The sequence below is a fragment of the Anguilla rostrata genome, chromosome 1 (genome assembly GCF_018555375.3).
Source record: "Anguilla rostrata isolate EN2019 chromosome 1, ASM1855537v3, whole genome shotgun sequence".
NCBI lineage: Eukaryota > Metazoa > Chordata > Actinopteri > Anguilliformes > Anguillidae > Anguilla > Anguilla rostrata.
The window spans coordinates 22662267-22685410 of NC_057933.1; the positions used below are offsets into that span (position 1 = coordinate 22662267).

The 23144-nt window shown below is 40.5% G+C and overlaps 2 protein-coding genes and 1 long non-coding RNA gene across 3 annotated transcripts; 1 reads left to right on the plus strand and 2 right to left on the minus strand.

The window, feature by feature from the left end:
- Window positions 1-50: 50 nt before the first annotated feature.
- Window positions 51-5419, minus strand: eapp (e2f-associated phosphoprotein). The gene is made up of 6 exons (XM_064330106.1): window positions 5100-5419; window positions 4055-4236; window positions 3308-3418; window positions 2423-2537; window positions 1405-1530; window positions 51-738 (listed from the first exon to the last, which is right to left on the minus strand). Exons 1-6 carry the CDS (start codon window positions 5168-5170, stop codon window positions 447-449), a joined length of 897 nt encoding a protein of 298 aa, XP_064186176.1. The 5' UTR covers window positions 5171-5419; the 3' UTR covers window positions 51-446.
- A 934-nt stretch (window positions 5420-6353) lies between these two features.
- Window positions 6354-21924, minus strand: snx6 (sorting nexin 6). Its single transcript, XM_064330118.1, has 14 exons — window positions 21839-21924; window positions 21649-21699; window positions 19722-19826; window positions 19231-19341; window positions 15408-15529; window positions 15106-15229; window positions 13941-14036; window positions 13202-13307; window positions 12077-12152; window positions 11399-11438; window positions 11049-11135; window positions 9016-9175; window positions 8006-8091; window positions 6354-7482 (listed from the first exon to the last, which is right to left on the minus strand). The coding sequence occupies exons 1-14, from the start codon at window positions 21842-21844 to the stop codon at window positions 7429-7431; spliced, it is 1224 nt and encodes a 407-aa protein (XP_064186188.1). The 5' UTR covers window positions 21845-21924; the 3' UTR covers window positions 6354-7428.
- Window positions 21832-23054, plus strand: LOC135252258 (uncharacterized). Its single transcript, XR_010329373.1, has 2 exons — window positions 21832-21962; window positions 22154-23054. It is a non-coding gene; the product is annotated as an uncharacterized LOC135252258 (long non-coding RNA).
- Window positions 23055-23144: the final 90 nt, after the last annotated feature.

Here is a 23144-nt window from a genome sequence, read left to right on the forward strand (position 1 = left end):
TTGAAATGTGGTCTTTCCGAGGTGTCACTATAACTGACAGATACATTACATGAAAAAACAAAAGTTTTAATAACAGGGAACCATTACATTTACATTTCAGGGACTAGTAATGATGCCCAGTAGTTTAGTATATTAGCCCTATGTAACCTTTGATTGCCTGGGAATAGAGCAATTGACTGATTACCTGACAGAAGCAGTCTGAGTACGAGTACATCAAATCAAATCAAATAATGAAAGGGAAAATTATCCACAAAATTGAGCTGCAAATTGTCTTCCTATTTCAGTAAAATCAAATCTCTATATTACAACCTTGTACAAGATGACAATTCAGTCAGTCTGATAAAATTAAAAAGGGCCATCGTAAAAAAAAAATGGGAGGAAAAACACAAGCAATAAAACAGTCTTCAAACAGGCAAATAAATGCCGTCCGTTTCAAAATGGCATCTTCAGCTGTGACTTGCAAGGATGTTGAAAAAATGGTACACTTCCTCCTTGTCGAACACCGCTACTTCTGTGGAGCACTCGGTGCACTGGACCGGATAGTATGTCTCCTCTGGCTCCGCCTCCACGACCCCTGGCTCCAAGGCGACGGGCTGTGCCTGTGGGCTGCTCTTCATCTTCTTCCTTCGCCTCATCCGCTTTCTGTCAGCGGGTGTTTTGTACCGCAGAACCTCCTCTTTGTTAACTCTGCAGTTCATGACGAACATGGCTCTGTACTGAGTCCTGTACTTCTCATGCCTGGTGACAAACAACAAAGGAGGATAATATGAAAAGGACATTTCCAACTTCTGAGGTTTTCTGAGCTTTCAACTTCTGTTTCCAATTGGCCTAGACAGTTTTTGTGTGAAATGAAGGATATTTTATACATTCAGAGAAGTTTCTGACAACCTAATGGCTTTACAATGGCAGATAAAGGGCATTTGGGGTTTGTGGTCAAAAGCATGAAAATACAATTCAAGGAACTCCAAAGCAGCTTGTATAGAGATGTGATTAGTTTAATGTAAATGTGTATGGAAGGGGCATGCATACAATGTGAATAAAGTGTGTATCTGACAACCCACCATTTGGGAACCACTGTATTAAGGCATATTTGGCTGAATTGCTCTAACAGTTCTGGTAAAATCTCTGACCCTTGCTCCAATGCCTGTGAATCTTGGTAACCTACAGAGCCTATGGGCTCCAATTCACAAATTATATGCTTGGCATCCTTTAAGTGCCTGTCAGACAACTGCATCTTTTCTTACAGCCCTTAAAAGTAAAATAATCCATTTCAAGCAGTTCTGAATACTGAAGTGCATGTGTATGAGTACACCAAAGTATAACTGCATTTAGTTATTAGCACTATGTAACTGTACCATACCATAGTAGAGTACAATGAGGTAATGTACCAATGGAGCACCTTACCTCTGGCAATCCAGACACAGAGTGGTCATGCATGCGGGGCAGTTAAGGACTGCGTCACTGCTGGGGAGTGCCTCGGTCTTCTCTCTTCTGTTTGCTGAACCAGGCAGTTTCTTCCTGCTTCTGTACCTGAACAGCCCCAAAGGGAACATTACTGACCTACCGCCATAAATAGGCAACATTGTGCTGAAGGGAAAAGGCTCTACTTCGTGCAGCCACGAACTTCAATCGGTCAAATTTATATCAATGGAAGGGCTTTAAAAACGTTTCCAAAGTAATCGGTCCCTTTGATTTCCTATGATGTTAGCCATGGGGGAATGTGATCAAATTTCCTTCACTTAAGTGGTTAAAGTGGCAGGCTCGATATCCACATAATTCTGCTCTTAGCTTGAAAGATAATTGTAGCTGCATGGATAGGCAAATTCTAATCATGTTAAATTAAGGAAATGACCTGTGCAACATCATAGGCTTCAACCTAAAACAAAAATAACACACAACAGAATTTGACTGTTAAATGCTTGCAGGGGAATGTAATTGGACACAGACTGGATAGCTCAGTCTCAACAAGAGGGCACAAACACAGATTTGCAGTCATTAACTGCCACAGCCCTTTCAAATTGTAGATGGGGGTGGGGGTTGACACACCTGTGACAATTCTCGGAGGACTGGGGCAAAATGTTACCACAGCAATGTCAGGACAGGAGGGGCTGTATAAAACCCAGTCAGTTTTACAGGTCATATGCTATAAACAGCACATTATAAAACAATGCTTCAGAAAGACTTTGTTCAGTGCTTTGCCACCGCCATTTTGTGTATGTACAGACATGCACTATAAGTTAGCTACATCTGCTAAGCAAGAACAAGAATGATGAAAGTGGACACCAGAAGACAGAACCACCCAAAGCTGAGCCTGTCCTCCCGATGAGGCTGTATGGATGAAACGTAGGCTGCAGGTAAGTGGGCAGCCCTGTGCTAGCTGCAGGTAAAGAATTCTGCTTGGGAAGACCCCGAACACACTCACTCCCTTCTTTTGGCATCCACCCAGGCCTGATCCCTGTCGTCTTCATCGGGGTCGTACAGCAACTCATCGTTTGTGGGGATGCGCCGCTGTTTCCGCCTCCGCCCTTCTGCGTTACCTAGGAACAGTTGACATAAATAAACCTCTGGGCCTTGGAATACTTGATGTATGACATTTCCTTAACCTAACCGAACTCTTAATTAAAAGGAATGAGCTATTGTTTGTGATCTGTTGTCACAAACTATGACCCAAGTAATGCCTACTCTCATTTGTAACCCCAACCTGTGGTTACAGTGCCCTCAGTTAATTTGAGAGATTGTACACTAACACATGTGAAACCCTCTGAAGTCCCTGGAGTCGGCTGCAGCTGCAATGCACAGTGAGGAAGGAGAAACCCGCTAACTGAACGCCACTGACCTCCCACGGGGACACTAAGCCAGTGTGTGCAATACTTGACCCGACAGCAATGAACGCGCCTCGATACCGATTACTTTCAAAAAAGTATAAGTACCTGTTGCCCTGAACTGTTAAAGCTATTGTGATGTATATGTATGGTTTAGCCTGGTGAATAGTTGCAGATTTGCCTCTAGCATAGTACATTTGCCTTGCCTGCATTTGCATTTTTAAAAAATAATCCAGCCATTTTTCTCAGGCTTATTTGAGAGCCATATAAATAAACCCCATTTCTCCGTCATTTTAAACCAGTTCTCCTCATCATGTAACTCTAATCCAAGCAGTCACACTTACAAGACAAGTGGCTAGTGAACTGTTGACCTATAACCAGAAGGATGTAGGTTCTTATACCAGGCGGGGCACTGCTGCTGTATTCTCAAGTAAGCATTCTCAAACATACATAATAGCCCATTAAGAAGGGAAGATGAAACTTACCGGGAGTCTCATCTTCATCTGAATCTGTGTCAAAGTAAATGTCGTCGTATTGCTGGGGTTGGACGTTTCCACTTGTGGCTGCTGTTCTGTCAGTTGTCCCAGAGGTCCCCTCTGGTGAAAATAAAGCATAATCTTGTCAAGCTCTTTCACAAAGCAACATAGCACTGCATTCAAGACAAAAGCAACCAAACTACACACAGACCACAGCTGAATCCAGATGTCCAAAAAACACCCCCCACCAAAGCTACAAACTGCACTCAAATTTAAAAAAATTATATTAAAAAATACTGGGGGAAAAACTGCACTCCGCCAGTGCTACGTCAATTACGTTTGACTCAGACCAATCAGATCCACAGATCCACATCACTATTTCTGTTCAGCATAATTTTAATTATAAGCACATTCCTGTAAACTTTTCAGGAAACACAGTTGTAAGCTCATATTGAACACACACACAATGACATTCTAGAAATGTTTTTCATAGTGTCAAAGCAAATATTATTAGAATAAATAGACGGACAAAAATGTATGCACAACAAAATGTCAGCCACATGATTTGTGACAGATTCGTGAAATCAGCATTCTCCTTGTACAGGCAACATCAACAGAGGAGGAGAGTTTTCCTAGGCTTTAAACACAAACCAAAAATACCTGCTTTCAGTTGCTCATCAGAATTCTAGCTGTGTTTTCCAAGTATTTAAGATCAAGGCCCCCAGCCCCACCCCTACACCAGCACTGTGTATCCACCTGATGAAGCTGGGGTGGACCATTTGCACTCCATGGTCTTCATAGTGGAGCTCAACTCTGCCTCCATCTCTTTCTCAAATTCATCTCCACTGGAAGATTCGCTCTCTCCGGTCAGGTACTCCCGAAGGAGTTTTCTCTTCTGATCTGGAGTTCCATGAAGGAGAACATCCAATTCATCCTCGCTGATGGAGCAAAATCAAAGAAATAGGTATGTTTTACTGAGCGTCCTTGAAGTAGCCCATAGAATAAAAAGACACCCCCACAGGAAACACTGCCCAAGTATTTAACTACTTTTGTAGACAGCCCGTAAGCGTATTGGTTTATTTGTAGACCAAGATATTGTTTTTACCACCAGTACAGTGAAAATGGACACTGCAGCTAGCTAATTTTCTTAATGATAATTCGTGTATTTTTTCCCTCAAAATTATACCATTGGTCATTACTCCAAGGCTACATTATGGGTGTCACATACCAGAAACATCCGAGAGGTCAAGATTCATCAGAAGCCCTTACCTGTTACATGCGTAATGAGTTACGTGCACATCATATGTTTAGTGCCATAATTAAAAGTAATTTACCAGAATAGAAAGCGCATATGGACAACCCAATACTTCGCTAACCAGTTGTTGCCATCTCAGCTACAATCTCATTTTACGCACTGTTGATAAAGGTGATGATTACACAGCTTGCTAGACGAGTATAACATATTAGCCCACATCACGCACATTTATAAAAACAAGTGCGTTAGTTAGCTAGTATTAGCTAGTTTGGTGACCTTAGACAACTAACAGTTAAGAACTAACCTTTAGTAAACACGACAAACCGGCGTTAGCTATATGGCTACCAACACAGCTAATACGTAGCTAGCTACCCGGCTACGGCCATCTCGCTAGCTTGCAATAATACTTTTTTTTTTTTGACAGTGCTACGTTTTCGAATACAACACGTTTCATGGACACGCTAGCTAGCCTTGGCAATGAAGCTGTAACATGCTTGTGTGCGGTGACTGATTGCTAAATTACAATACACTAGCTAAGGTCTTCACCTGCTCTCCGCTCTCTCTTCATCACTTGGTTCCTCGATTTCATACGAATCATAGTCTTCTTTTCTGTTCATTTGTCTTCCTCGTTCTTCGAAACAAGTACTTTATAATACTATTTTAAGTTATTCAGTTTCTATTCTGTCTACGAACACGTTCTGCTCAGCTAACTTCCTGATATGTACCTTCAGTTAGTTGAGTTAGCTAGCCAGTTTAGTCATTTAGCTAACGCTGCGAGCAAATACTTTTCGTCAGGAAGTAGGCTACCAAAACATTGGTCCGACACTCAACATCTTTCCCCTGCTCCCCAATTGTTCAAACAGAATAGTTCCGTGCATCCGGTAAATGCTGGGTAAATGACAGCGGACGACTGTGTACAATTATTGCGTTGGGAGACATTACAATATTCGAATCAAATCAATAAATCGACGATTAAAATGAATACATTCGACTTATTTTAGTATTACATACGCGTATGATAAATTCAATAATCCATTTAAATTTTAGTATTGAAGTACGCATAATTAATGGATGGAAAGTGGACAGGTAAAATTTACGTGTAGGGCCTACTTTTCTACTTTCTGCCAGTTATCTTTTCTATTTTTGCCAGTACTTTTCTTTTTTCCACAAATCAAAGGAAGTGGATGGGGGCATATACTGAAACTCCAAAACATTTCCAAAGAAATGTGCGATTACAGACACGTTTCATCCAAGGTGTTCTGCTTCCAAAAAACGACAGCAATAGAAAAGTCTCACTGTTAGGATACAGTACCATTACTGGAGGACAACTATTCCACTGTTGAACTTTTAATGAAATTAAAAGCCCAATTACACTCCCAGACAATATAATATACAGAAATAACGGGGCCGTATGCAATAAACTAGGTTTTCTAAAATAAATAATATGATTAAAAAGGGACATATAGATTTCCCGATCATAGCATATTTTACGGGAACAAAAACTAACAGGAGCATCCTGTTGGTGAGACGAGTGAAAGACCATTCTGGGAAGAAAATTGTCATTATAGGGGCAAATTTACTCGTTACTTTTCGCATTTAAGTGAAGGTACTTAAGATAGGTAGCATACCCAAAAAACCTGCTACATATATGAATTAAAATGGGATATATTGTAAGAATTGTATATTAACTGTAATGTTCCAAGATGAAGACTCCTGTTAATCAGTAATGACAAAGAAAACACTCAGTGTATTTATAACCATGGCTGCCTCATCTCGGTAGAAATACACAACAGAATTAAGGCCAGTCAGTTTTACTTTATTCAACCTTCAGCAGCCAAGAAAATAAAAATTTATTTGACTCACGGGGGGAAAAACAAACGTGATTACAAACATGTCAAAGGAAGGTACATGATGCAAAGCAGGTGTAAAGTTTCTTCCATGTTTTCTGTCATGGCTGGATGATATGTGCAAAATGTTACAAGAAACAGAAGATAAACAGGATTAGGGTTCACAGATGATGCCGAGGGAAGCCTTTCCTCAATAGTAAATAAAATTTGTTCGTCATTCCAAGTTAAACATTATAGTTTATTATTTTCATAATCATTCTTGTCATCATTTCCATTATTACTGTTGTCGCTGCAATCCTCCATTTGAATTAATGGAAGCTTTGGTCACACAGTGTGGAAAAAAAATCATATACAGAGCACAAAGTGGGGGGGGGGAATCAAACTATGATTTAACAATACTTAACAGGTTTAGTCTACATTTTAAGGCAAACATACTGAAGCATTTCTTTTATCTGGAATGAAAAAGATCACAGAAGTCGTACTTCAGAATGTGTGAAATTACCGACTTATTAAAAAAAAAATTTAATCAGATTAAGATGTTTGTTAGCGGTATAGTAAAAACTAATACAACATATACAAGGCTTTTAGTGACAATACACTTTAATAATAGTAACAATCAGCTCAACTGGAACGACAGTAGTGAGCAGCATCACAGAGAGGATTACTGAAACTATTGACTTCAACGGTTACACCAAGCAAAAAAGAAAACTGGGGACAGAATGACAGTATTATTTACAGTGCAGTTTCCATGGAAAAAGATGATTGTTAATGATTAAATCTGACGTGATTAAATGAAGATATAGGGTTTTTATTTTTGTGCTGTGTGGACTTTGGGAGACATTCCACGGTGGACTTCCTTGCTTTTAGGGGGGCGGTGGAAGGGTTCGGCATCAGTGGGGCTGGCAGCTGAGGACATCCTGCGGACGAACGGACCCCGGAAAGGCTCTCATCTTTCCAGAAACCGAAATTAGACCGAAACTGGGTGAGGAAGGGGGGAAGCCCTTTACAGTGGACCACCGGCCCTGGGCTTATGTGTCTCCTTTGAGGACCCCGAGACAGCTCTGCAACAGCTGTAGATTACCCTGGATACGAGATGAGATTTAAAAAAAATAAAATAAAAAATAAAGAATGGGGAGGTTTGCAGATCAGTCATCTCAATATAATTCCAACAGCAGGAATCTCCACATCCTTCTTGAACAAAAAACCTTTGTACCAGCTGTCATTTTCATATACTGATTTACCTTTAATGCGAGTGTCCCCTACAACTCTTCTACGTGCCCCTGCAGACATTAACTGCACAAGTATAAAGTCGAGCAGACTACCAAGCAAATATGTGTCTGGTTTCAACAGCCTGAGGTACAGTGGATACATATCCCTAAAGCAAAATGAACCAATATTCCTGTTCACTGTAAAGGAGACAAGAAATGTGTGCATTTTCTGTTAATTACCATTATCACAAACAATGACCACTATGACCATGATTATTCTTATAATAACCTTCTTACAAACCTACTCATAACACTATATAGTAATGTTTGCTCATTTTCAGATTTTTCACTGCAAAGTGTGTTGTTTTTTGGTCCTCTTGACCCTTGGGGCAATTACCTTGGCGTGTTTGAGTTCCAGTTCTGCCAGTTCCACCAGGTTCTTCCGGAAAGCAGCTACCCGTCTCGTCTTAAAATCTATGAGTTCTAAATAGAGGCGGGACAAGAATGAAGGGTCATTATAAAGGAATATGTTACATCCGCTTACCATATTCCAATGACCCAGAACCATTATAATCTTAAAGACTCATTAAAATATCCAGTTGTACAAAAAGTAAGCTACAATATATGTTGCCCTGGGCAAACCTAATGACCCATTTATAGCAAGAATGAATAGTACTTTGTTAAATCTGAACGTTGTAACTTATGGTTATTGATGAAATGATCTATATGAGATATAGCTTGATCTGTTTTTGTAAGTTATAAATCGATGTTATACTTTTAAAGCAGTTGTTGGTCAGAAAAACTGGTTTTCCAGTTATTAATACAATTCCCATCAAGAACTTCACCAACATCTAAAAGCTACCATTGACAATGACTTTGCAATGAACTATGGGAGCTTGAGGCAAGGTAAACATAAATGGCCATCTGCATCATGTCAAGCTTGTCAAAAAAAAATCAAAAGTACCATCACACCCAATGCTGGATAAAGACTCTAAACACTGCAGCACAAGCTATCCTGTCACTTTTCATCTCTGAACCACTGTCAGACTAAAGGACATCATTTTGTCTTTTTCATACTGAACAATCCATTTACTTGGCAGATATTGGGCTGACAAGTTAATGGTCGTTCCAGGGTATACAATTAAAATATCAGCCTTTTTTTATTCACTTATTATTATCATCATTCGCTGACTTGGCATCATCTCTGAGTCCCTTATCCAGAAAAAATGACAGATTTTTACAGTATCCATTTATAATTCTGCAGATTTACCTAAATGTACCCTTAAAGGTACCTTCACACCTAGCACTATAACTACAGGGAGAGTGAGAGCTCTGACCTTTATGCTGATCACCAAATATGGAAAATGCAACCGGAACAGCAGAAATGAAAGAAAACTGGAAAAGTACCTTGCTTCGCCGATTCGGAAATCTTCTCAAACTTCTGGCAGCAGACCTGCTGGCTGGTTTCTGCTTGAAGGACGTCCTTGTTCTTGGCTCTGGCCTTGTCCAGCGCTTTGTTTGCATTTTCGTAATCGACTAGTGCCCTCCCTCTTCTGTACAAGAGATCCTGTGAAAAGACGCACAACGCCGCCATCATAGTCTGATTCAACGCTCAATGAGCAACAGTGAGAACACAGAGAATCAAAGGCAAATTGTTATTTTTATTTATTGGGAGGGTGCCAGAGGAAGCATTTGCAGATATTAAAGCCATTCGTAGTCATGCAATTTCCAAATATTTTATACCTTAAGAAATGGACTTAAATGTTGGTAAGCCGGGACTAGTTAGGAGGTCTTCCTCTACACATTGCGAATAAGCACAACAAAAAATGTGCACAACCCCAACCAGTTATTCAATGTTGCACAACTGGCTGTGAACAGCCTCAGTGTCGCCCTTTTCAAAACCCAAATAAAAGAGCAAACACAGACAAGCACATTCAAAACCCAGGAACTATGGAACTACATTCAGAACAGACTTCCAAAAGGACATTTCCAGAACATGAGAGTGAAAACCTGTATGGAGCTTTCACAAAACAGCAAACACAACCACAAAGGAGATGCCAATGCCTACTCTGCGGGAACTCAAGGAAATGAGTAATGTTAAAAATGCCACCCCATTGATTACCATAGGCTACCTGTAGCCTACACAAAAAAGGTCAATTCTAGCACAGCGTTTTATGAACCAATCATGCGAAGCATTGAAAATTAGACTGGCATTCCAAGAAACAGTGCAAAAACGTTAAACTTGTTGGTCTGCATAATCAGTGACTTTCAGTTGCAGATGATTCGTTTGAGATGCATTCAACAGCAACATACTGTGCAGCATGTTGCTCATCAGGTACACTTCCTCATCAGTGCAACGTCTCCATGCACATCCATTTAACCCAAAATAACATTTCAGCAGTAAGTATTAAAACTCTTAAGATTTAGGATAACACTTAAGATATTTAGGGACAACTGGGTCCATGTTCAATACAGTCCTTATTATGAAAAAGCCTTTTTGAGATTAAGCTTATGAAACAGAAAAATCTACATTCCTTTTCAGTTTCTGCACTTTATTATGTAAGAAGCTGAGAAATTATTTTTGTAAGCTTCTTTTTCTTTTATTTACCAAAGTTTTAGTACAGTGTGCAACTTCACTGAAAATGAATTTAAAAGTTGAAGTCCTCAAGTTCTCAAGAACCAAAAGAGCAAGTTTAAACTTGCCTTATGTCCAAGCTCAGGTTAATTGCCCAGATTTCTAAAAAGGCATCTAATAGGTCTCAGATAGGCTATAGCTGGGACCATTTCAAATTTAATTTCAAAGTCTAAAAAATGTTGAAAAATGCAAGTGTCAGAATTGGGTTAATACACATAAGCCTCTTTTCCCCATAGATGTTTTTTTTTATTCTTTCACGCCATATTTGATTAGAATAATTAGTTTAATTTAATATGCTTAATGTGTGTCAAAGATGATTAACTTTAATGATCACATTACACATAACTAGAGAACAAAAAGCACACCAAAATATTTTATTCTGACACACAAATATTTCAGATTTCATTTCATTCTAATCTTTAGTGAACGTGTTGCTAAAACAAACATGCAGCATTGAGAAATGCACATTTGCACAAAGTATTGGGACAATGCTGGGTGATCACTGGCAACTTGTTTCATGGACAAGTTACGTATCAATCAATCAATCAATTTTTATTTGTATAGCGCTTTTAACAAAGGAGCTTTGTCACAAAGCAGCTTTACAGAGAACTGGCCCCCAAAGAGTAAGCCAAGGACAACAGTGGCAAGGAAAAACTCCCTGACTGATAGCAGGACCGGACTCAGAGGGGAAACCCATCTGCCGCGGGCAGGCACCAGTTTGTTGTGGAAATGGCTTACATGAAAACAGATAAATTATAATACGTCCAAGCAAAGGGTGACTCCGGTCATTAAATGGGGCACTCACCTTTGCTGCTTGAGACTCCCTGAGGTAATACTTCAACAAGTCAGCAAGTTTCAGGTCTTCGTCTGCAGCCACACGTGCCTCGATTTTCTGTACAGGTCAATGTACAAAAAAAACCAATTCAAGGTACAGTACTTCCACTCCTCATTAATATCAATTGCTTCACCACAAAAAACAATTCAGCAGCACAACCCATCTACTGAATTCAGGCCTGTTAGGCCACTGTGATGCAGCCAGTTTGTGGAATAAAGCTCAGGTGGCTGCAGGACTTTTAAAACGCACACCAAACAACAACTACTTCAGCATATTTAATAGTCATGTAAAGAATAAAGCGGAACGGAAGAGGTATTTACCCGTGTTTTTTCAAAAAGTTCAGACACTTTCAAGAAAAATCTGGAAGAGACAGAGACTTTAGTTTGTGAGAGCACATTTCACAGTGGGTCTGACAGAACAATGCGATCAACCCCTAAATCCTTAAGACCTGAAAATGTTTAACAATGGCCATCTTCATGAACTATGAAGAAAGGTTTTATTATTGAAAATGACTCACTGTTATTCATATATTTTATAAGTCATTAAGGATATTACGTAAAAGCAGTAATATTAAAATAAAAATATGCATAGCTGTCACCTAAAAGTAGAATGCAGTATAACATCTTCCCTGACAAATTGTCGCTGATGTCAGCTGTTAATAAAAATTCACCGCATGAACATGGTCGCACATCTGTATCCTTCCTCATTATCAGTTATTCTGTTCGTCACCAAAAGCACAAACATCTGTTGCTTCAAAAAGGTGCACCGAGGCGATTTAGCGGAATTAAATCTTGCTTCAGAAGTGCCAGTGGCTAATCTAGCGTGGTCACCCATGCGTGATAGTGGTTCACAAGACAAACGGAGGCAAAAAAAGGCCAGTCACACGCTGCCTGATCTCCTCCAAAGACAAAGGAGGTGGAAATCATAACGGTTCACCGGCCCAAACGGACAGGCCAGACCCAAAACCAAGGGCACACAGAACCCCAGAGGTCACGTACTTGCAGACGTCTGTCGAGTCCTGCGTCCCTAACGTGTACAGAGTGGACGCGATTCTATTGACATCATCTGCAGCACCTAAAAAGGAGAGGGGACATCAGGTCCTGGGATTCGAAGCAGCTATGTCAAGCACTGTCCTCAGAGGAAATATTCATATGCATGAAAATATTCCCATACACATAGATGTGCGTGCATTTACTCAATTGTACGAGGACAGCTTTTAATTGTCTGTTAATATTTACAAATATAACCAGACTGGAACCAGACAGTTTTACTGTATCATCTGAAAAGAGCCATGATTAATATACAATGACTATTCAAAAAAAAATTATTTTACACATTTACCAGCTTCTTATTTATTAGCATTTATCTTATAGACACACACACGTGCGCATACAGACACATTTCTTCCCTGAAAAGAATATTTAAAAATTGCAGAATAGATTTAACAACTGACACAGAGTAAAATAAGCAAATATCTGCAGCACTCTTTCTGGCCATACACAGTATCATGTTTTACTGTCGTGGAAACAGATTATAATTTTGCGGATTCAAGTTCTTGAGGAACAATGCGTACAGATTGCAGTATTCAGGCAAGTTGGCATAAAGAAAGTAACACACGTCTCTCTACCTTGCAGTATTTAATTTATTGCATCAATGTTTCCCTAAGAAGACCCCAAAGGTCAGCCCCGCCCACAGGGTATGGGTTCTTTAAGTTAATAGCCATCGACAAATAGCTGGGAGGAACTCATTTCCTGAAGGGCTCAGAACATAACCCTACTGACCAATGAAAAGCCAACTCACCCATTTCATCATTTGCCAGCAAAATAAGGCAAAGTGAAGAAAAAAAAAAAACAGACATAAAATGCACAGCTCAGCACAGACAGACACAGGAAGAACTTCCTTCCACAGTAAAACATGATACTATATATTGCCATGTTTAAATGAATGTAACTATATGAACCACAGTTCAGTTGCAAGGTTTGTAGAACAATCGCGCCATTAAACAACAGTTGCATGTTTTCATTTTAACAGAAAGAAAAATCAGCTAAAAACATTTGTGATACTGCGTGTCAGAGAAGCATGAAGTCAGTCAGGGGCAGCGTTCAGGTAAAAATGGGACTTACTTTTGTGAGACCGGATCATTCTATCAGATTTGGCAGACGCATCTTTTACACGGTTATGGTATTCTAATAGGAATGTCTTCTCGTGTTCAAAGAAATCGTCTACGTCCTGAAATCCATAAAAAAAAACGGTCAAGATAAACAAGACTTCAAAAGCGAGTGCAGCACCAGTAGTATAATAAAGATGTATAGTCCTACTTCCTAAATTTACCAGTGATATAATGATTCAGTTTTCAAAAACAAACTTAAGTATTTTGTAATTCCCCCTCAGATTGTCCAACAAAATATTGTAAAATGAAGGTGTAATGAAGGCTGCTGGCTGTTCCAGTGCATGGATGAGCCCCACAGTCGGGGATCAGACGCAGAAAAGAAGTGGCAGCGACACGGTGTGCTTTGGAGGAGAGAACATGGCTGTCCGTGCCCTCCTGAATCAGCAGCAGAGGCTGCGATGAGCGTTATAGCATGAGCATTACTTGGGAGAAAGGGGGCTGGGGAGCATAACTTAACTAAATGAATTCAAGTCAATTAACTTGTAAATTATCTTGGAGAAGTCTACTCTGCGAGGGTCTTCAGAACCCACCAGATGAGACTTCCCTTCAGAGTGGAGAATGCAGCAGCCAGTCACATGACATAATCACGAGAGAGGCTTTGCCCCTGACCCTGGAAGCCGAAGCCCTTCCCCCCCTTCCCTTCCCCCCTTCCCTTCCCTCCGCTCTCCCCCTCCCCTCCCCTCCCCCCTCACCTTCACTCCTGCCACCAGCACACCGTCTGCAGACTTCACCACATTCTTGAAAAAGTCCTCAAGCTTCTCCTTCTTATTTTTACCCCGCACACTCAACTGCCGAGGACAAGATTGAGGAAACGTTAGCCTAACCCCACCTTAGACTGGGATCCGCGATGCTACGATCGCTCGGGTGAATGAAAAAAACAGCAATGTAAATACATAAAATACAACACGAAAATCACAACAGTATTATTATTTCTAGCATTAGATATTTTACAATTATAGAGAAGAAAACATTGATAGTGACAGTAAATATTGGAACTGAAACGGTTGTGATCACAATAGCTGCTACTACTCTGCTGAAGAACCGCAGTTCTGCCTCTAGAGCCAGAAAGTCACTGCAGCGGAAACCTTTTGCCGTTTCGTACACAAAAAATTAATTACATCAACTATGCTTTTTCCATGGGCAAAGAATCCAATTCAACATAGTAACATTTTATATTAAACCTTTCGACAAGTTTACAGTCCTTCCACCAAAAGATAAATTTAGATTTCACCTTTTTCCAAGTCCGTTTGCACACAAGGCGATTTGCCCATTCTGATGCGTGTTTTGGCTTTCTTCACCAGCAAGTAAAGCTGAAATGGTAACATTGTACACTAGGGAGTTTTACCCTTTTTCTCTACTCGTTTAGAAACTGAGAAATGGCACCATAATATGGTGTTTAGAAGGAAGAAAAATGTCTCCTAAGCCAAATCAGTTTCACAGCCGTAATCGTTGCGCTGCATGTCGAGCCTGTGCCTGAGTTCTAAATGTAGCCTGCCCAAGCAGCGTAGAAATCACCGACTAATTCAATAAAAAAATCAAACCGAGACTGAGATGCTGATTCATAGGCACAGCAGCAGGAAAGTTACGGAAACGACCGTTCACAGCTGAACGGCACTTATTTTTCAAACCCAGCGAATATCACCCCTTGGTACTGAAGTCAGGGTGTGAAGCGGTAAGCATTAGCAACAGGCAGTTATTCTCCATTGAAATGGATGCACAGAAGAGACACTCGGGTAGTTATGTGAAATATACAAACCGGCAAGCACAAACGGTTTCCAGCTTGCTAAGAGACAGCCGCAGCTGTGAGCAGCCTGAAACCCAGCCAAACAAACCGGCTTTGCCGTCAGGTGCACTTACATCTTGGTTGTACTCTAAGAACACGTGAAAATTCAAGTCCTTCCTGAGAACAGGGTGAGCTGCCACACGACACAGAAATACTTCATGCATTGCCACGGTTTTCTTGAAGATGGCCAGGTATTCGCTGAGAAAGAGATAGATAGACAGAGAGGGAGAGAGAGAGAGATAATGGGTGAATGGGTTGATATATATCCTTCTGCAACTCCCAGCTTGAGGCCGGGGGCTATTAAACAGGTTGGGTTGACGCTAAGACTGGGACGAGTAACATTGAGTTCATATAGAGGGTGCCTCCGGTCACTCACGCCTCTAGTTCCTGTTTCATTTTGGTGAATTCTTCCTTGGTCATAGAGCCCTCCCCTTCTCCCAGCTTCTGCAGTTTCTCCCTTGAAGCATCGAAATCGGGTCTGGGTGGCGCAGGGGGAATCTGAAAACCAGGAAAACAGCATGTAAACACTGTCAATCACAGGAAGTCTCAATTACATAATTTCTGCTACTCATTCCCAGCAACTGCTCTTTGGTCCAGGAGCTCTCTACATGCCAGAAGCCCATTTACATACCCTCCCACAAAGAAACCAGTGCCCTGCAAGAAGGCCATTACAGACCAAGCACACTTTGCCAAACAGTCTACACTGGTAAATGATGAAAACCAAAGCCTCTTCCTTTAATGAAACATTGACTTTACTCTCATTTGTAATTATATAAATGAGTCTGAGGCTAGCCCTGGAAAATGTATGACTTGAGAGTTCCAATACAACAAATGAGATTGTGTACATTCCCTCAGTTTGCACGCCTACCTGTCCTGCTAACAATCTGTAGAGTAGCCTTGGATGTTGACACCATGTATACAAATATTTAGTTAATGTATGAGCTCACGCTAGTGTTGTCATGCAGTAATTAGAGTGCAAAACTTCATTTACAATTCATTTATCGGGTGAAGCCATGTAATCAGTCATTTTGTTGTGGCACAGAAAACAAAGTATTATGATTCATATTCTTCAGTGTCTGACAAGCACAAGGTAGAAGGTAATAGAATCTCACTCTCCCTTTACCACTGTTGAGCTCAATTATGGATGGACGCCTATTTTTTTAAAGTTGCACCTGTCATTACTAAATGGTAAATTCCTGTATCCCATTACCAAGTTTTTTTAAAATAAAACATTTACTGCCATTTTGTACCAGATGAAAATTCTACAATGAGAGCACTTGAAATAAAATTAGCACTGAAATAACTGCAGTAATTTTCATATTCACATTCCGTATAAAATGAGCTGCTACTTTAACTATTCAAATATCATGTCCAATTTCAGATCAATAAGTCCACCTGTGGCCTTTGATGTGAAAGCAATACATCATTCAAAAATATTTAAAAAGCTGTCCAACCAAATGATACCTGACTGCAAACAACTGAAGAATACTGAAATTACGGAATAAAATCAAAATGGCTCGTATCTCAATCTCGTTGGGTGTGATGAAGTACACCTCTTGTCTTGAACGCATCCTAAACAGGCTATATTAAAAAGCTCCTTGATATTGCACAAAAACCACATATAGCAGACTGAAAGAACTCAAGGTCACGTTAAAAAAAGAGACAGAGCACACACAAATTCAATTTGCTGCCAAATTTGATCCGAACTCCTGCTGTGCAGCACAACAACTGTAAGCAGATACAGGAATCAGATGCAGGCTAATCTAGTTTGAGTCATAACCGGGAGAGAACAGGGGAGGTCAAACAGGTTGACCTCACAGAATCCTCACTCTAATGCATGCAATGCTACCCCCTTAAACCCTGCTGACCCAAGGACAGCAAATCGGCAGATCGCTCGACATTATTACCTGCTGTTCACTGATCTGGGACCATGCTGGAACACAAGCCTGGGCGCGGTGCATAAGTTAGCGTTAGCGCCACGTATGAACAACATTCAGGCTGAGGCTGTGAAAACCACAGCAGTAAAGCCCATTGGTCATAACTGTGCTAGGTGGTAAGCACTACTGTAGGCTGTAAGTTGTAGAAACTCATGGGCATATCATGAATTGTTCCCCGAGTTCTGTTTATATAGAAATAGTGGTTGTATGTTCTTCCTGATTGAAAGAAAAGAAATCGTAATATTTTCAAACAGGATGATTTGAAAATACTATTTAAGTAACATTTCTATATTGGGTTTTGCATGAGACAGTAACAACCCCATTCAGAAGGGAACTAAATTAAAGACAATTACACTAATTGTCTGATCTAATGATTAAGTACAGTAGCTGATTGATTGATTAAATTGCTGGCCTACTGGAGACCACCACGTGAAAACTACAGCAGTTAAGTGAAAAGCGTAAGAGCATTCCTATGCCCCAGTTCCAACTCGGGCATAACTACCAAGCAGAACCGTGCATCGGTGCATTCCGCGTGCCTCCCTCCACGTCAGGCTAAAGCCGACACTGTAATAACACTGACAGTGTAATTAGGTGTAGCAGGGTCAATTACATCCAGCAACTCCACCCCTGGTAAGAGGGGCGCGCACAATAATTGGGCAGGTCACTAATGACATAATTACATATGCTTGGTGAACACTTAACTTGTGAGAAAATGGAAAAAAAAAAAAAGAAAGAAAAAAGTTGGGGTAGCATAAACCTAGTGCAGATTATGCATGAACGCAAGACACAGAAGCGTGTAGCATAGAAGGCATATCTGATTTTCTAGGAGGAAAGGCCCAGACACAACTGGATCTGATCCAGATAAAATCTCAGACGGGCACATTATTGCCTGCCCTCCCCATTCATTAGAGAAATCAGATTTTTTCCATTAACTTCAAGGCTGCTTCACCACAGGGCCCATAACTCATGTCCCTCGCTCGAAGCTGTTGGCACTCCCTGTCAAATGCATTGTTTATGCTGAAGCAAGCTACTTTGGCTAATGAGAAAAAATGGTTTCATGAACACAAACCCATGCCCCTCATATTAAGACTTTCTGCCTTCGAGAAAATGTTTCATTTGAGCCACATAAAAGGACTCGTTTTGAAAACGGATATGAAGTGCAACGAAAAACAACTTTAAAATCATCTCGAATGCGCCACCACAAAAGAATGCCTCATAAATCATTAACTGTTTTTTTGTAAACCCTTCACTAGTAAGGTAATCTAGCACTATATCTATGCACCGCCATCTCTGGCATGTGTGGTTCAAACCACCACAAAGATTGCGTGATACAATGGGCTACACTGTTTGGAAGAGAGACCAATCAGTCCAAATGGATAACTGAGGTCTCCACATTAGCCAATCCTCGTTCATCAAACAAATGAGAGGTGTAAACAGGAAGGGGGAAACACTTTGTCCAGTGTTCAGAGCTTCAGGGATGTGATATAGCATTTTATAGCGATACAGCCTGTCACTGTCATCAGCTGCATGAAGCATCAGTGGATAGCCCCAGTATACATGGGACAGTGAAACTTAAGCTTTTAAGGGCCGGACTGAACACCAGTAATGTCACTAGCTGGAGAGAGAAGAAACATTTCACTGACAGGCTATTCAGTTCATGATTTGTTCATGGAAAATGAAACAGGTATTGAGCGTTGTCCTTATGGAACTGAAATGCACTGTAAGGATCTTTTTTTCACCAACTTCCTCATATTCACATCCCCACAAAATGCATATATGCATAGCTGTGCAGACTGTACAGAACCAGTTTACCCAACAGTCATTTAAAGGTCCACTTATACTATTTTTGTTGTGTGTGCGCGTGTGTGTGTGTGTGTGTGGGGGGGGGTTAATTTGTATAGCTGATCAGTTTACTCATTCATAAATGAACAAACCCAGAGTGACTGACAATGGCACATTTTCACTTTAAAGATTTTGCACTGTTTAATTTTGCTTAAGTAAATACTGGCATATAAAACCAGATAAAATGGCAAATGCCTAGTGCCTAGTTAGCATACCGTCTGGGATACAGGTAAAATAAATACAAAAGTAAAACCCGTAAGAACAGGTCAGTTTAAATGACTGGGTTTTTACTAGAGAAATTAAGAAATATCTTAAAAGAGGAAACGGCATCAAACGGGATTCAAACTCGTGGCTGTCTGGGGTGCGTTCTACCCCGACCAAGGGGATGAACTGCTATGCTGCTGCACCAAGCATACTTACGATGTACCCAGCATACTCCTCGTTCTCCACGAAGGAATCGTGGAGCCAGATAAACTCCTCATGCTGTCGCACCACCGAGAACTCGTTCTGCTTAAAGTTTGGCAGCGTGCTCTAGGGGGTGGAGAAAGAACAGAGGATACAGGTAAGGGCCTAGCAATGCTTACAGAGGAAGTACTCCCTTCAGACCTCATCTCCAGCCCACACAGGCATGGCCTGGTCATGAAGAGGACTCCAGCCTAAATGAGACCTGGTGCCTAAACATGCAGACGAGGGAAGGGCATAACTACGGAACTGAAAGAGAACCAGTCTCTGGGAGCATGAGACAAAACGTTCTCAATGCCAGCAAGCAAACCCTCAAATGTAGAATGCAAGTTTTGTCACTATTGCAGTATACTGCAACACATTGGGATGCGATTCAGAAATGATAACATTAGACAGCTACACGGAAAGCTAGCAACACCGTTATTCGCAGGAAAAGGGAGGAGGCTGACCTTGGTGTGAACGGTGAACTTGACCTTGTCCCTCTCGCTCAGCGCATCCGAAATGTCCACTTGTAGTGTAGCGTCAGTTTGCAAGTCCACGTTGACCGCCCTAGGCTGAGGAACATTTGTGATTCCAGGTTAAACCGTTACACACACAAGCGAGTCATAAGTAATCAACAGCTGTCCTACGAAGTTAAAAGTTATTATAAAAACAACTACAGCAATCCTAAGAGAGAGACATGAAGCATGCCACCATGGTTTTCTCACAAGTCCAACACTGTAACACGCACTTAATGCATCTTCCCATGATGGACTATTTGCCAAATAGCTAAACAAATCCACAAACCAAGCCATGATTCAACTGGAAAATTATAGAGCCTCTACAAGCAATTCTCATTACATTTACTTAGCAGATACTCTTATCAAGAGCAATTTATAATATATTCCCCCAAAATTTCAATTTAAACTTAAAATTAAGACTTGGGTTCTATTTTATTTTGCATTTGCATCAGAGGACAGTTGAGTGGTTAGGCAACAAGTTCCTCAGCATACCATAGTATGGAAACTTAAGTTATCTGGTAGGCATCATGATACAACACACATAGTAGTGAGTTCATTGTCAAAATAAATAAATGTGCATTCATTTTCCACTGCCTTGGGGTAAAGTTCCTTTTTGCAACTATGGAAATACAAATTGGAACTTAGATGTTGTTCTGGTATAATGTTTAACCAAGCAACCCAATATGAATTTTAGCTAGACTATTCAGACAAGCAAGTATGAGTTAATTTGTGTAAATTTTACTTTGACATTGATAATCAGGGTCATTCGAAACATTCTAAAACCATTACACTATGAGCTGTGCAAGTAAACTGCTACAGCCCAACAGACAAGAGGAAAATATTAGGCTACCTAACCTCCCAACATTAATTGGTGTGGTTCCAGTACTGAGGAAAAAAAGAGGAACACACTGGGCTTTTCATCTTTCAACAGGTCGTTGCTTTTTCCAATGGGCAGGACTGTCAAGTGGCAGAGAGCGACTGCTAAAAGGTTATTATTCAGTTTATCTAGTCTCCCACATCTGGCCGCATCAGCTATGATATATATGAAACCAAAACTGCTTTGATGTGCCACAGTCCGAGCTGATATTGTGTGTACGGATTCAAAAATGTTCAGTACAATGCAACGATACATTTTCTTATTTTGAAATTAATAATACAGAACGACAAGAAGAAAACACTCGATCACACTATAAACATCGTCCTCTAAATATTCCATTCATTTTTAGTGTAAGGACTCCGTCTCGGCGGCAACGAATGGCAGTGTTGTTTGCTGTTCAAAGCGCTTTGACTTTGAAGTTGATAGCGCTCTAGATACATGCAGCAGAAGTATGAAGTTAACGTTGAGTTTAGGCGGCTGGTTAGAGACAAGCCATTTATTTCCGTTTAACCAAAGTAGTAAAAGCAAAATGCATAAATAGGATTAGGTGAGTAGATAACATTAGCCAGCTAGAGTGACGGGTGCTGGACCCAATGACAGGGCCCTTAACTTTAAAACAGATGGGAAAAATATTCAACTACTTCAGTCATTTAGTGATCTAACGACAACCGGGTTGACCGATGCATGTGAAACAAGAATAGTCACAATGCAATCAGATGAACAAGCCAAGAGCATAACATAATATACATGTATGTTGATTCCAGTAAGAAGTCAACTGACTGACAAGCTGAATAGCTAATGTTGCTAGCTAGCTAGCTAGCTAGCTTGCTCTGACCAGTCATCAATCCGAATATTTATCTAGCTAGCCATCAGCGGCTTTAGATACTTGGATACTTGGGCACTTGAAAAAACAGATTCGTCATAATACAGAAAGAGAAGTGAAGCAGTTACCATACCATACGAACAGGCTAGAGAGAAACAAATAGAAAAAAAACTTACTCCTCTGTCCTCTTCCGAGAGGAAATCGGGACCATCGTCCAACCCTTCTTGCTAGTAAAAAGAAAAACATACGCGAAAATCACACGTTAATATAAACTTTTAATGTCGAGCAAGCTTAATGTGTGTAATAATACCTAATGGTAGCAAAAAAGGATAAATCTGATCTGCTGTATTTGTGGATAACACCTACCATCATGGCTGCAGGAGAGGAGTTGTGGCACTGACGGAGCCCCGTGACGTGAGGCGCAGGGATCTCAGAGGGTGGAGCCGCAGACTCACACGCACAAAGACAGTTCTCGACAAGATGGAACCAGGTATATTACACAGAAATACTTCACAATTTTCTATAAAGCCTTAACTCCAAGATACTTCTTAAGCCTAAAGAAAATGTGCTTTTTAAAAATACCTCTAATATAAATAAAAATAAAATCCACTAAGGACAGGTCAGACGCGAGACCACTGTGTTATTTACATTTGCAATTTGTTTTCTGCTTTCTCGTCGAAGGAGTCATTTCAGAAAATCCAGAATCCTGCTTTTCTCTATTGTGGAAGAACTGTGCAAAGAGCTTGAGCAATTGAAGAATGGACAGGATGTTCCCGTTTGCAAGCTGCTTCAGTTATTTCTTTTGAACAACTATCTATATTTCTATCTCAATTTTCTTATTTTCCCAATTGGGAATGGTAATCACGTTTAAATTCAGGAAGATTTAGTCCTCTGAAGTGTGTGTAGTCAGCCGTTTGCCTTTTCATTTCTGTTGCCCTAAATTGTGCAAATACTGAGTCGTCGCGTTTTAAATTCAGGAAAATGCAGTCCTCTAGCTGAATTGTGCAAACAGTGAGGCAGGGGACTGCTTATATTTTACACACCTGGCACAAGCAGATACCTGGAAGGCCAGTGTAGTCACTATTGTGTGATAAGGTGGATGATACCGTGTCAGCTAAAACCCTCCCTCCCGGGACAACACTATAGCCAGTTATGCATTCCTGTGTGAGGCCCTGTCTCCAGTTAGTCAATACACATGAATTCATATCAGACCATGAGGTGCAGTACTGTGTTAAAAGCCAGTGGTTTTGCTGGAAGCCTCATCAGAAAGTTGTGCGAGGAATCAATGAATGCATGTGAGAACTCAGCTAAATTTCTGGCTTACATGTGTGTTGTTTTGGTTGCTGGTAGGCAAATGTGTTTTGCTTTCTGGTCAATGTTGCTAGTTAGCATGTTTAGCCTTCCACATTTTATGGGTTTCTTGAAGACACTTCCTTGTGTTAAATGAAGGAATGCACTGATAGCAAATTATCTGATAGAAAATCACCCAGATTTTCTTGTCCTTTTACTTTTACCTGTCATGTGCAGTGTGGTATTCTGGTCTTTCAAAATAAAATAAAAAAATAAAAACACTTTAAAATGGGCTATAGAAACAGCAGTTTGTGTCGGAATCAACTACTATAAATCATATTCTAAGGTAGTATCTGAAGCAAAAAAAAATGTGATTGTTTAT

What these genes read in the sequence shown, in the direction of transcription:
- snx6 (XM_064330118.1), bottom strand. An exon ending in TTCCGAATCGGCGAAGCAAG is followed by an intron (nt 8,092 to 9,015) that starts GTACTTTTCCAG and finishes GCCTCTATTTAG; the next exon opens with AACTCATAGATTTTAAGACG. An exon ending in TGGAACTCAAACACGCCAAG is followed by an intron (nt 7,483 to 8,005) that starts GTAATTGCCCCA and finishes TCTCGTATCCAG; the next exon opens with GGTAATCTACAGCTGTTGCA.
- eapp (XM_064330106.1), bottom strand. Translation starts at nt 5,170, where the DNA reads ATGAACAGAAAAGAAGACTATGATTCGTATGAAATCGAGGAACCAAGT. An exon ending in GTCCACCCCAGCTTCATCAG is followed by an intron (nt 3,419 to 4,054) that starts GTGGATACACAG and finishes TATTTTCACCAG; the next exon opens with AGGGGACCTCTGGGACAACT. An exon ending in AGATGAAGATGAGACTCCCG is followed by an intron (nt 2,538 to 3,307) that starts GTAAGTTTCATC and finishes AACTGTTCCTAG; the next exon opens with GTAACGCAGAAGGGCGGAGG.